General features: G+C 35.1%; 1 protein-coding gene across 17 annotated transcripts in view; it reads left to right on the plus strand.

The window, feature by feature from the left end:
- The window catches only part of MIPOL1 (mirror-image polydactyly 1), a 413,275-nt gene that overhangs the window by 357,804 nt on the left and 40,099 nt on the right, over positions 1–15,372 (plus strand). For 7 of the 17 annotated variants that reach the window (XM_009005953.5, XM_054240622.2, XM_054240621.2 and 4 more), the window contains one exon: positions 14,005–14,752. The exons of 9 other annotated variants lie outside the window; for them this stretch is intronic. In XM_009005953.5, coding sequence (XP_009004201.3) covers positions 14,005–14,071 — 67 coding nt within the window. In that variant the 3' untranslated portion in view covers positions 14,072–14,752. Of the gene's footprint in view, positions 1–922; positions 1,104–14,004; positions 14,753–15,372 lie in introns of those variants that run through there. One more of the 17 variants, XR_004729856.3, reaches the window with a different exon arrangement.

The raw sequence follows: 15,372 nt of genomic DNA on the forward strand, positions 1-15,372 counted from the left end.
TTGGGTAAAATTATACCAAGGAGAGTATTTTAATGGAGACAGCTAACTTACAAAGTCTTAATTAAGCCTTGAGTAACATTATACCAAAAGTAGTATTGTAAAATCCAAAACTTAAAATTACCTTAGTGATACTAGAAAGAAGAAAATATTGCTTTAATTCTTCTCTATGTTCTGATTTTTAAAGGGGGTGAAACAAAAGTAAAGAAAACAAAGTTTTCCATATTTTAAATTTTATATCTTACTTTTATGTTTATTACTCACCTAAGTAGAAATTAATTGATATGATTGGTTGTTGAGCTTTATTTTTCAAGGTTACTTAAAAGATAGTAAATGTTAGTCAATGTTTAAAATATAGGTAATTTTTTGGTACCTTGTCTACTTTTGATATTGATGACATTGAAAAAGGAATGTTGCCAGGCATGGTGACTCATGCCTGTAATCCCACACTTTGGGAGGCCAAGGGGGGCAGATCATCTGAGGTCAGGAGTCCAAGACCAGCCTGACCAACATGGAGACACCCTATCTCTACTAAAAATACAAAAATGTTAGCCAGGCATATTGTCTCAGGCCTGTAATCCCAGCTACTCTGGAGGCTGAGGCAGGAGAATCCCTTGAACCTGGGAGGCGGAAGTTGCAAGAGTGAAATTCTGTCTCAAAAAGAAAAAGGAATGCCACATATCTAAATACAGTTGAATATATATATCCCAAGTTTTTTCTATGTTCTATTTCATCTCAACAATAAATCCGGTTTTCTTGCTGAATTTCAAGGTGTGAAGTAATTTCTCTAATGTTAATGTAAATATAAAAGTCAAGCCTAATGCAGCATGGTAAATAAAATGACCCAAGAATTGTGAGATCTGAGTACAGCTTATTCTTACTTTCTCACTGTTTTCCTATGTAACACACGCTCTCTTGTTCACAGTATTTAAAACGTTTCAGCCACTTCAAAAGGATATAACATGAAGCTCCCTATATTATAACCTGCTATGGATGAAAACTCCTTCTATAATCCATCCTTACCGAGAATTTTGTTAAAAGACTTCATATGACATATATCTACAGTAGAAACATCTAAAAGGCTGTGTAGAACAAGTGTTTAGAAGGTACTATTCACAAAACAGTTACCCAAGAAGTACGTATAAATGAATGAATGACGGTGCTGTATATAATTGCATATATTAGGAGGTAAATTAATTTATCTACATTATTTCCTTGTATACTTTATTCCAGTAATTCTTTGTCTTTTTTCAATTTCTTTTTCTTTTCCTTTATTTTCCCTTTCTTTTTTTGGAGACAGGGTGTTGCTCTATTTCCTAGGCTGGAATGCAGTGGCAATCTCAGCTTCTGGTAGCCTCCATCTCCTGGGCTCAGGCAATCCTCCAACCTCAGCCTGGACCACAGGCATGCAACACCATGCCTGGCTGATAACTTTTTACATAGCACACTGGTCTAGGGGAAAGGACTGAATTAGATTTGATTAATTTTGAAGTTATAGTAGAAATCAATAAACTAATTCATACATGATTAGTAATGATGCTTTAAAGCTAAATATCATTGGCCATATCTCCAAAGTTTTTCCTGTTTTTCTCTCTTTTTTGAAATACATGTATATCCAGCCAACTTTATAAACTGCAGATGATATGCAGCCAATGATACCAGTTGACAATAAGAGGGTATAAGCAAGAGGAGATGTCTTGAAGGCAGTTGGATGAGTCTAAAACTCAGAAGAGAATTTCGAGAAAGGGGTCTCGATTTGGAAGTTATGAGGATTTAAGTGTCATCAAGGGAGCAAAGTGTAAAGAAAAGATGATAAATACATCAACATTAAAAATGCCAACAAAAGAACAACCATAATGGTAAAAGAAACAAAAATTATGTTTAAAGTCTTCTTACCCTTCTGATTGAAAAAGGGTAAGATCTTTGATATTAATGGGAAACCCTAAGTGCAGCATTTTTAGTGACTTTGTCACCTCTGCTGAAGGGGTGATTGTTATCCGTCTCTCTTGGATTTCCATGGTTTCTTGCCCTCTGGGGAAAAAATGTCAAGTATGTTTGATGGAGTGTTGGAGTAACTTCATTGCCTAAATAATATGAATGCTTTTTCTGGAAAGAAAGTTGTGAACAAGAATTCTCCTACTCTCATGTTGACAAATACAAAAATTATTTTCTAAAAGGGAATTTACAATGAGATATTTACTTTGGTACAATTTAAATAATGATGAAGAACTTGTTCTGCTTTTACTCCTTTCTTTCCCTTTGCAATAGAATTATCTGGTCAATAGCAGTAATTCAAGACCACAAAAATACAGGAACACGCCTTAGAAGTCTCAATGCTTTCAGAAGCATTGTGGTAAATTGGAACCATCAGAGACATGGTAGTTAGACCTAGCATCATGTCTCAGTTCCAAAACCCAGTAGCTATCTGACTCTTATCCAATTACACCCATATACTCTGGTTTTGTCATTTGATATTAATACCCATAGGTTGGTGCAAAAGTAATTGCAGGTTTTGTTATTAAGAATAATGGCAAGAAAATATTCATGATGAACATGGATGCAAAAATCCTCAATAAAATACTGGCAAACCAAATCCAACAGCATATCAGAAAGCTTATCCACCATGATCAAGTAGGCTTCATCCTGGGGATGCAAGGCTGGTTCAACATACTCAAGTCTATAAACATAATTCACCACATAAACAGAACCAAAGACAAAAACCACTTGATTATTTCAATAGATACAGAGAAGGCCTTCAACAAAATTCAATAGCTCTTTATGCTAAAAACTCTCAGTAAACTAGGTATCCATGGAACATTTCTCAGAATAATAAAAGCTATTTATGACAATCCCACAGCCAATATCATACTGAACGGGCAAAAACTAGAAGAATTTCCTTTAAAAACTGGCGCTAGACAAGGATGCCCTCTCTCACACTCCTATTCAATATAATATAGGAAGTTCTAGCCAGAGCAGTTAAGCAAGAAAAAGAAATAAAGGGCATTCAATTTGGAAAAGAAGAAGTCAGATTGTCCCCATTTGCAGATGACATGATTATTTAGAAGACCCCATTGTCTCAGCCCAAAACCTTAAGCTGATAAGCAACTTCGGCAAAGTCTCAGGATACAAAAATCAATGTGCAGAAATCACAAGCATTCCTATACACCAAGAACAGGCAAACAGAGAGGCAAATCATGATTGAACTCCCATTCACAATTGCTACAAAGAGAATAAAATGCTCATGAATACAACTAATAAAAAATGTAAAAGATCTCTTCAAGGAGAACTATAGACCACTGCTCAAGGAAATAAGAGAGGACACAAGCAGATGGAAAAACATTCCATGCTCATGGTTAGGAAGACTCAGTATTGTGAAATGGCCATATTGCCCAAAGTAACTTATACATTCAATGCTATCCCATCAAACTACCATTGACCTTCTTCACAGAACTAGAAAAAACACTTTAAACTTCATGTGGAACCAAAAGAGAGCCCACATAGCCAAGAAAATCCTAAGCAAAAAGAACAAAGCTGGAGGCATCAGGCTACTTGACCTCAAACTATACTTCAAGGCTACAGTAATCAAAACAGCATGGTACTGTTACCAAAACAGGGATATACACCAATAGAACAGAACAGAGGCCTCGGAGGCAACACCACACATCTGCAACCATCTGATCTTTGACAAACTGGGCAAAAATAAGCAATCGGGAAAGGATTCCCTGTTTAATAAATTGTGTTGGGAAAACTGCCTAGCCATATGCAGGAAGCTGAAACTGGACCCCTTTCTTATACCTTATACAAAAATTAACTCCAGGTAGATTAAAGATTTAAACATAAGAACTAACACCATAAAAACCCAGGAAGAAAACATAGGCAACACCATTCAGGACATAGGCACAGGCAAGGACTTCATCACTAAAACACAAAAAGCAATGGCAACAAAAGCCAAAATAAACAAATCAGATCTAATTAAACTCCAGAGCTTCTGCACAGCAAAATAAACAATCATTTGAGTGAACTGGCAACCAACAGAATGGGAAAGCAATTTTGCAATCTACCCATCTGACAAAGGGCTAATACCCAGAATCTATAAAGAACTAAAACAGATTTACAAGAAAGAAAAACAAGCCCATTCAAAAGTGGGAGAAGGATATGAACAGACAATTTTCAAAAGAAGATATATATGTGGCTAACAAGCATATGAGTAAATGCTCATCATCACTGGTCATTAGAGAAATGCAAATCAAAACCACATTGGGATACCATCTTACACCAGTTAGAATGGCAATCATTAAAAAATCTGGAGACAACAGATGCTGGAGAGGATGTGGAGAAAAAGGAACAGTTTTACACTGTTGGTGGGAGTGTAAATTAGTTCAGCCATTATGGAAGACAGTGTGGTGATTCCTCAAGGATCTAGAAACAGAAATTCCATTTGACCCAGTAATCCCATTACTGGATATATACCCAAAGGATTATAAATCATTCTATTATAAAGACACATGCACATGTATGTTCATTGCAGTGCTGTTTATGATAGCAAAGACTTGGAGCCAACCCAAATGCCCATCAAAGATAGACTGGACAAAGAAGATGTGGTACATATACACAATGGAATACTGTACAGCCATAAAAAATGATGAGTTCATGTCCTTTATAGAGACATGGTTGAATCTATAAACCATCATTCTCAGCAAACTAACACAAAACAGAACAGAAAACCAAGCACCACATGTTTTCACTTACAGGCGGGTGATGAACAATGAGAACACTTGGGCATAGGGAAGGGAACAACACTCACTTGGCTACGTAGGTGGGGTAGAGTGGAGGTGAGGGACAGTGGAGGGGAGAGCAGGAGGATGGGAAGGGATAACACCAGGAGAAATGCCTGATGTGCACATGTACTCCAGAGCCCAAAGTACAATAAAATATAATATAAAATAAAAATTTAAAAATAATGGCAAGAACCATGATAACTTTTGTACCAGCCTAATACTTCATATGGAGTTATCATGAAAATTAAGTATATTGATAAATGACCTCTCATACTTCCTGGCACATAGTCAGTACTCCTTAAGTATTACTTGCCTTTCAAAATATATCACAATATTCATTGAGACTGAAAAATGTCCAGGCAATGAGGTACATGTCTGTAGTTCCAGCTACTCTAAAGGTTGACACAGGAGGATCACTTGAGCCCAGTGCTTTGAGGCCTACCTAGGCAACATAGTGACACCCTATCTCTTAAAAAAATAAAAATAAAATAAAGAAAGAAAACTGAAACTAAGTGAAATAAGCCAATTAAGCAAATTGGTAAATAACTTATTGTTAACCTACATAATGGAAAACTATGTATCCCATTATAGTACATGCATGAGATGTAATTACATAGAACATATAAAAATAATGTTATTTGAAAAAATAGGATTTTCATCTAAAAATAGCTGTACATATTTTTGAAGTTTATTTAGAAATTTTATTATAGCAAATAATATATTTTAACTATTTTCTAACTCTGTACAGGGGCATGATTTTAATTTTTTCCTTTTTAGTTTCAACTTTTAGATACAAGGGGTACCTGTGCAGATTTGTTACTTGGATATATTGCATAATGCTGAGGTTTGGGGTACAAATCCTATCATCTAGGTAGTAAGCATAGTACCTAGTAGGTAGTTTTTCCACCCATAGCCCCATCTTTCCCTTTCCCTCTCTATAGTTTGTAATGTCTGCTGTTTATGTCCGTGAGTACACAGTGTTTAGCAAAGAATGTGATTTTATTCTTTTTTAGCAGTGTAGTATTCCATAATATATATGTACCACATTTTCTTTATCTAATCCACTACTGATGGGAACCTAGGTTGAATTCATGTCTTTGCTATTGTGAATAGCACAGCAATTCACAAATGTGAGCATGTGTCTTTTTGGCAGAATGATTTATTTTCCTTTGAAAATAAATCCTGGTGATGGGATTGCTGGATTGAATGATAGTTCTATTTTAAGTTATTTGAGAAATCTCCAAACAGCTTTTCAGATGGACTAAACTAATTTACATTCCTATCAACAGTGTATAAGTGTTCCCTTTTCTCCACAGACTTGCCAGCATCTGTTGTTTTTCAACTTTTTAATAATAGCCATTCTCACTGGAGTGAGATGATTCTCAAGATGGCTTTGATTTGCAGTTCTCTGACGATTAGTGCTGATGAACTGTTTTAAAATGTTTGTTGGCCACTTGTATGCCTTCTTTTGAGAAGTGTCTGTTCATGTCTTTTTCCCATTTTGTAATGAGGTTATTTGTTTTTTTCTTGTTGATTTGTTTATGTTCCTCATAGATTCTGGCTGTTAGACTTTTGACAGATGCATAGTTTGTGAATATTTTATTAAATTCTGTAGGTTATCTGTCTACTCTGTTGAAAATTTCTTGTGCTGTGCAGAAGCTCTTTAGTTTAATTAGGTCCCACTTATATTTTTTTACTTTGTTGCAATTGCTTTTGGGAATTTGGCCAAAAATTCTTTGCCAGAGCATGTGTTCAGAATGATATTTCGTAGGTTTTCTTTTAGGATTTTTATGGTTTGAGGTCTTACATTTAAGTCTTTAATCACTCTTTGATTTAATCTTTGTGCAGATTGAAAGATAAGGATTTAGTTTCATTCTTCTGTATATGGCTAGCCAGTTATCCTAGCACTGTTGATTGAATAGAGAGCCCTTTCCCATTGCTTGCTTTTGTCGGCCTTGTTGAGGCCAACAAAAAAAAGATGTGTGTAGGTGTGCAGCTTTTGTGAGTTTTCTATTCTGTTGGATTGGCCTGTATGTCTATTTTTGTACCAGTACCATGCTGTTTTTTACTGCAGCCTTATAATGTAGTTTGAAGTCAGGTAGTATGATGCGTCTGGCTTTTTTCTCTTTGTTTATGATTACTTTGGCTATTGGGCTCTTTTTTGGTTCCATATGAATTTTAAAATAGTTTTTTTTTTCTAATTCCATGAAGAATGATGTTGGTAGTTTGCTAGGAATAGCAAATTTGTAAATCACTTTGGACAGTATGGCGATTTTAACAATATGGATTCTTCCAATTCTTGAGCATGAGGTGTTTTTCTTTTTATTTGTGTAGTCTTTTTTTTTTTTCTTTTCTTCCTCCCTCCCTTCCTTCCTTCCTTTTCTTTTCTTTTCAACAGAATCTTGCTCTGTCACCCAGGCTGGAGTGCAGTGGCTCCATCTTGGCTCACTGCAACCTTTGCCTCCTGGGTTCAAGCAAGTCTCCTGCCTCAACCTCCTAAGTAGCTGGGACTACAGGCTTGCACCACCTTGCCTGCCTAATTTTTGTAGTTTTAGTAGAGATGGGGTTTCACCATGTTAGCCAGGCTGGTCATGAACTCCTGACCTCAAGTGATTTATCTACCTCAGCCTCCCACTCCCAGAGTGCTGGGATTACAGGCATGAACCACTGTGTCCAGCCTTTTCATTTTTATTTATTTATTTATTTTGGAGACAGTGTCTCACTGTGTTTCCCAGCCTGGAGTGCAGTGGTATAATCATGGCTCACTACAGCCTTGACCTCCTAGGCTCAAGTGATCCTCCTGGCTCAGTCTCCCAAGTAGCTGGGACTACAGACATGCACCACTATGCCCAATGAATTTCTTGTTTTGTTTTGTTTTTTGTAGAGACAAAGTTTCACCACATTGCTCAGGCTGGTCTCAAACTCCTGGGCCCAAGGGATCCTCCCATCTTGGCTTCCCAGCCTGCTGGGATTACAGGCTTAAACCACCACACCTAGCAGTATCTCTGATTTCTTTCAGCAGCATTTTGTAGTTGTTGTAAAGATGTTTCACTTTCCTGGTTACATATAGGTATTTCATTTTTTAAATTGTACTTTAAGTTCTGGGGTACATGGGCAGAATGTGCAGAATGGTTACATAGGTATACACATGCCATGGTGGTTTGCTGCATCTATCCCTCTGTCATCTACATTAGGAATTTCTCCTAATGTTATCCCTCCTCAATCCCCCCACTCTTTGCTTTCCCTCCCCTAGATCCCCCACCTCCCAGCAGGCCTTGGTGTGTGATGTTCCCTTCCCTGTGTCCATGTGTTCTGATTGTTCAACACCCACTTATGAGTAGAACATGTGGTGTTTGGTTTTCTGTTCTTGTGTCAGTTTGCTGAGAATGATGGTTTCCAGCTTCATCCATGTCCCTGCAGAGGACATGAACTCATCTTTTTTTATGACTGCATAGTATTCCATGGTGTATATGTGCCATATTTTTTTATCCAGTCTATTATTGATGGGCATTTGGGTTGGTTCCAAGTCTTTGCTATTATAAACAGTGCCACAATGAATATATATGTGCATGTGTCTTTATAACAGAACAATTTATAATCCTTTGGTCATATACCCAGTAATGGGATTGCTAGGTCAAATGGTATTTTTATTTCGAGATCCTTGAGGAGTTGCCACACTGTCTTCCACAATGGTTTAATTAATTTACACTCCCACCAACAGTGTAGAAGCATTCGTTTTTCTCCACAATCTCTCCAGCATCTATTGTTTCCAGATTTTTTTAATGATTTCCATTCTAAATTGCATGAGATGGTGTCTTAGTGTAGTTTTGATTTGCATTTCTCAAATGATCAGTGATGATGAGGTTTTTTTTTATATACTTGTTGGCTACATAAATGTCTTCTTTTGAAAAGTGTCTGTTCATATCATTCTCCCATTTATTGATGGGGTTGTTTGTTTTTTAATTGTAAATTTGTTTAAGCTCTTTGTAGATTCTGGATATTAGCCCTTTGTCAGATGGGTAGATTGCAAAAATTTTTTCCATTCTGTTGGTTGCTGGTTCACTCTAATGATTGTTTATTTTGCTGTGCAGAAGCTCTGGAGTTTAATTAGACCCCATTTGTCTATATTGGCTTTTGTTGCCACTGCCTTTGGTGTTTTAGTCATGAAGTCTTTGCCTATGCCTATGTCCTGAATGGTATTGCCTAGGTTTTCTTCCAGAGTTTGTATGGCATTAGTTCTTATGTTTTCAGCTTTAATCCATGTAGAGTTAATTTTTGTATAAAGTATAAGGAAGTGGTCCAGTTTCAGCTTTCTGCATATGGATAGGCAGTTTTTCCAACATCATTTATCAAACAGGGAATCCTTTCCCCATTGCTTGTGTTTGTCAGGTTTGTTAAAAACCAGATGGTTATAGTGTGTGGTATTACTTTTGAGGCCTCTGTTCTGTTCCATTATATCTCTGTTTTGGTGCCAGTGTATATCTCTGTTTTGGTACCAGTACCATGCTGTTTTGATTACTGTAGCCTTGTAGTATAGTTTGAAGTCAGATAGCATGATGCTTCCAGCTTTGGTTTTTTGTTTGTTTGTTTGTTTTGCTTAGGATTGTCTTGGCTACATGGGCTCTTTTTGGTTTCATATGAAGTTTAAGGTGGTTTTTTTCCAGTTCTGTGAAGAAGGTCAGTGGTAGTTTGATGGGGATAGCATTGCATGTATAAATACTTGGGGCAGTATGGCCATTTTCACGATATTGATTCTTCCTAATCATGAGCATGGAATGTTTTTCCATCTTTTCGTGTCCATTTTTTTGTGTGACTAATGTAAAAGGGATTGTGTTCTTGATTTGTCTCTCAGCCTGGATGTTATTAATATAATAAGATGTAATTCTACTGATTGTTGTGCACTGATTTTGTATGCTGACACTTTAAGTAAGTCATTTATCAGTTCTAGGGTCCTTTTCTCAGAGTCATTAGGGTTTTCTAGGTATAGCATCTTATCATCGGTGAAGACAGGTTGAAATCTTCTTTCCCTATTTGGATGCCTTTTATTTCTTTATCTTGCCTGATTCCTCCCGCTAGGACTTCCAACACTATATTGAAAAGGAGTGGTGAAAGAAGGAATCCTTGTCTTTTTCCAGTTCTCAATGGGAATGGTTCCAGCTTATGCCCATTCAGTATGATGTTGGCTGTGTGTTTGTCATGCATAGATGGGTATTATTATTTTGAGTTATAGTTCTTTTGATGCCCAGTCTGTTGAGGGTTTTTATTGTGAAGGGATGTTGGATCTGATTGTAAGCTTTTATGGCATCTACTGAGATGATCACGTGGTCTCTGCCTTTAATTCTGTTTATTTGGCAAGTCACATTTATTGATTTGCCTATGTTGAACTAGCCTTGCATCCCAAGAACAAAGCTTATTTGGTCATGATATATTGACCTTTTGACATGCTACTGGATTCAGATTGCTAATATTCTGTAAAGAATTTTTTACATCTTCATCAGGAATATTGGCCTGCAGTTTTCTTTTTTCATGTGTCTCTACCAGATTTTCATATAAGGCTAATGCTGGCTTCATAGAATGGGTTAGGGAGGAGCTACTCCTCCTCAATTGTTTGGGATAGTTTCCAGTAGGATTGATACCAATTCTTTATATGTCTCATAGAATTCAGCTGTGCATCTATCAAGTCCAGTGCTTTTGTTGTTGTTGTTAGTAGATCTTTTATCACTGATTTTCTCATTTTTCTAATCCTATAGATTTTCTAATTCGTGTGCATAGAGTTGTTCATAGTATTCTCTGATGATTTTTTATATTTCCGTGGAATCAGTTGTAATGTCATCTTTGTCATTTCTGATTGTACTTATTTAGGTCTTCTCTCTTTCTTTTGTTAATCTAGCTAGCAGTCTATCAGTCTTGTTTATTTTTCTGAAAAATCAACTTGGTTTCATCAATCTTTTGTATGGGTTTTTGCATCTCAATCTCATTTAGTTCTTCTCTAATTTTAGTCATTTATTCTCTTCTGCTAGCTTTGAATTGGCTTATTCTTTTATTTCTAGTTTCTTTAGATGCAGTTAGATTGTTAATTTGAGATCCTACAACTACTTGATGAGGGTGTTTGGCACTATAAACTTTCCTTTTAACACTGCTTTAGATGCATCCCAGAGATTTTAGTAATTTGTGTGCATATTTTCATTACTTTCAAAGAATGTTTTGATTCTGCCTCAATTTTGACATTTACCCAGGAGTTATTTAGGAGGATGGTGTTTAATTTCCATGTATTTGTGTAGTTTGAGAGGTCTTCTTGATATTGATTTGTATTTTTAATGCACTGTTTTGAGAGTGTGCTTGGTATGATTTCATTTTTTTAATTTATGAGGACTTGCTGTATGATCAAACATATGGTTGATCTTAGAATATGCTTTTCTGTACAGATGAGAAGAATGTATGTTCTGTGGTTGTAACTTAATTTCTTATAATGTGTTGCTACTAAAATACCAGATGAAACACACCAGCAAATATGTCCCCAGTTAAACTGAATAACTTGAGGAAAAATTTTTAATTATGCTACTAAGACAAATAGTCTATTACCCTGTAATGTAAAATTTGTAGGTCTATAGTCACTCAACCCCTAATGGAAATAGCTCTGAACTAAAAACAAGGAAACCAGGACCAGCTTTATCACTGTTTTACCTCAAAACCTTGTATAAGGATTTACTTGTCTATGCTTCAGTTTCTTCATATTTAAAACGGAGAAATCCTAATCCTAGCTCTAGCCGTTTTCCTGTTTCATGAAGCTGTTGCGAAGATATCACTAAGTAATATTTAAAGCAGCTGGAGCGTATTTTAGTGTGCTACATATTGTTTTCAGGACATTATTGATTTGGACAGTAAGAATAGCCTGCAGGCAAATCCTCCAAGGTGCTTCAACAGTCACACATGTCTACCTTCCTGTTGGCACAGCCCATGTTTGACAGGTGTATTCCATTCCTTACAGGAAGGAATAGGTGCTTCATTGTATTACAGGAGTCAGTAAGCTTTCACAAAACTAAGTAATTGACATTTTTCTCATTTCTGAGATCAAATTTTCATAAATCATTCGACCTGGATAAATTGAGAATGTAGTTGATCTGGTAATTGTTGAAATATAATGAAGACATTGCAAAATATGATATTTAAGAATTTCCTACTAATCTTTTACCTTAACAAGATATGAGTTCTAAATGGAAAGATGTCCTAATGTAGAAAAATGAAACAAAAGTAAGATGAGCCTGTCTGTAAAGGAAAAGCCAGAAGAAGCACAACATAGATTCATCTCAGTAATTTGGGATCCCATTGATTCTGGATTTGTAGTAATAATAATAACTAGAAAAAATAGAGCTTATGTTTATGTTATGAAGAAGGTTTTTCTTATTAGTTAGTAATATAAATTATATTATGAAGAAAGGATACATTTAGTCAACTTGCAAGTGATATTTTCTGGCTTTTAACAACATATGCAAAGAAATGCTACTAATGTCTTAAAATGATTTCTACTGGAAACTATTTAATGGTATTTCAAATTACTATTAGATTTTAACAATAAACCTAAAATTTCATAGTGTAGTTCTATAATTCATACTAACATTTTTCTTTACCCTCATCCACAATTTAAGTTAATTAAACTTTGCCTTAAAGGATTCATATAGTCCTGTGAGTCATAATATTCAGAGTGTGTAAGGTGGCACAAGTTTTTAAAAACTAGGGAAGGTCCAAGTATTACAGACTAATCTAAGAATACAGTGAATTTTCTAATGACTCTTCTTATTCAGGTACTTGCTTCACTAGACTGTTTTAGTGGATATATAACATTTATGTATAGTTTGCATTTTAGAAAAGTTTGCAGTGATAAACTCAGGTAAGATTTTTACTCTAAGATCATTACTGTGTTTCTTAAAGCAAAGTTTTTGATGCACTGAATTATTTTGTTTCATTTTCCTGCTTTTTGTCAACAGAATTATTGATAGATGCAAAATTATCCAATAAACTTCAGCTAGTTTTCAGCATTATATGCAGTTAATTTCTACATTCCTTACTGAAACTTTCAAGTCATCTAAACTAGAATGTATGACACTAAGAATGCCCTCATTCCTTTAGTGTCTAGCTCTGTGGTGTGTTTATTTGCAAAGGACCCTCATGCATGGATCCATATAAATGAGGCAAACTGTGAAGCAGGCTAGACTGTGCTGCTTACCAGTCTTTGAGAGAGGAAGATTGTGTATATGAAAACTGCTAGGCATGATATTTATTTATAAGGAAGATTTCTGTGTGTATAACATGAAGCAAGATTTTTGGTTGAGGTTTTATGCTTCCAGTAAAGAAAATAAAAGAAGAAAACCCATTAATGGTCTGATTCTATCATCCTTTGTCAAGCAAAACTCTCACTGATCCACATGAATATGACCTCCTGCTCACAGAGTAGTCAGAACACTGAAGAATGGACTTCTGAATTTTTGACTGTCTTTTCAATTTAATTGACAAGTTTCTAATCAACTAAAAAAATCATTTTATTTAACTAAAAAGTCTATATAGGTAAATTCTAGTGTATTTATGATACTCAGAGATAGAAACTTGGTTTTTAATTAGAACTAAAAGTCTGGTTATATTAGTATCACATCATTGTGTATGCTTAAATTATTTCCAAGCTACTGTAACTTGAAAATTTTCCCACCTAGCCACATAATTTCTAGCTTTATTTTTATCAGCCAATTCTGTGAAAAAGAAGGGAATTTAGTACTTAGAAGTTATACAGTATACCAACCAATGAATCACTTATCTAACTAAGTAACAGGTGAAAGATTGCTGGTATTTCTGTTTTAAAATATGTGCTTTTCTAAGTTGAAAATCAGTTTATTCTCCATTTAATATACAATCCTGTCATTGCATAGTAAATGATTCATTCACAACCTTAATGCAAATAGGTAAATGTATCGAAATGAGTATCATAAAAACTTTGTGTGGCTTCCGATGCTGACATAATTCAAGAATCTGGGTTAAAGTTTGTGTCATTGCTGTTTTTTTTTTAACCTCAAATATTTGGCAGTCTGTACCAATGTCTCTCACAGTAATGCTTTGTTTCTTAACATGACTGTGAGGACTGCTTGGTCACAGGCAAATACTGTCCTTTATCAGCCAAGATATTTTTAACAATAACTGCACTTTTTTCCCCCTTCCCACCTGCACCCCCACCCCAACTTAGGTTGGAAAGGCTGGTGGATGTGCTGAGGAAGAAGGTTGGAACCGGGACCATGAGGACAGTGATCTGACTGAAAAAACGACAGTCTGGGGAAGCGATCACATCTGGTGACCAGGCTGCTTCATTCAACACTGTGTAAACACTAAAGCCTTAACTTAGCAAACAGTTGTTAGAAGTGGGACACTCCAACCACATTCCAAGCTGAGATAAAATCAAATCACAAATGTTTAACCACTTTGCTGCTGACTTGAGTTATTTATCCAAATATATTAACTACAGACTTTTACCAATAGGTAGATAAAAGGTTACAGCTTATTTTGTAACTATTTTATATCTCAATATCTTTAATATAAATTTTTTTACAGAGAGATCATTATAGAAACATGTTAAAGTTGGTTAGGATCATATCTTTACATATGGCCCTTTCTGAATCAAAGCGCAGCAAAGTAAATATTGTCTAAGCTTTAATCCACTGTGTTAGGTCAAAACTTCAAATACATGCATTTTTCAATATAGGGTATATTTCGTAACTGATGAGAGAGGCTTAAACATGAGTGTGTAGTCTTCCTTCAATGCATGTATGTAATCTTTGTTAGTATTACAAAATATTGAATATAGATCCCATGAATTAAATGTGTAATTTGTTTTAATAAGAGACAGATACATTAAAATTACATTTATCAAGGCATGATTTTTTGTTTTACTACAAGTAATGCAAACTTTTCAATAAAAAGGGGAGATTGTTAATGTACACTTATGAATTCACATTGTCAGTATTTTTTAATGTTGGGTCTGAATAATTATCCAAACTCTACTTAAGCTATAATAATTGCCAAGTCTCTGTCATTTTTGCTTGAAAATTAGCATGCCTCCATCTTAAAAAAAAAAAAAAAGAGACCATCAAACCTGTTAAGTATTCTTACTGTTTATCTTTTTCTAATTACCATTTTATTTTTGTTGTGGAGGAGGGGAATCCAATAAAAAATATTTTAAAAAATTATAATGTAGAAATTACTTAGAAAAAAGTAAACTTGCCATTTGGTTAAAGTTACCTGCTTTTTATTTAAGATACAACATAGCAATCACTTCTATTCATATGAAGTTATGAATAGAACTGAAATTTTTATGTAATTGGCTATAGTCAAAATATTTTTATTTTTTTAGATTAAAACAGATGGAAGCCCAAGAGGAAATGACTATGCATGGAACAGGATGAAATAGACAAGTAGAGATTTAATTAGTGAAAATTTTTTAGGCAAGGAAAATTTTTTTCTAAGTCTATACATTTTTAATTTATCTTTAAGATTGAGCTAAATTAGCTACCATTGCCTATTTACAGGGTAAGTACATCCAAGACAATTATTGCACCAT

This window comes from Callithrix jacchus, chromosome 8 (genome assembly GCF_049354715.1).
Source record: "Callithrix jacchus isolate 240 chromosome 8, calJac240_pri, whole genome shotgun sequence".
Lineage (NCBI taxonomy): Eukaryota > Metazoa > Chordata > Mammalia > Primates > Cebidae > Callithrix > Callithrix jacchus.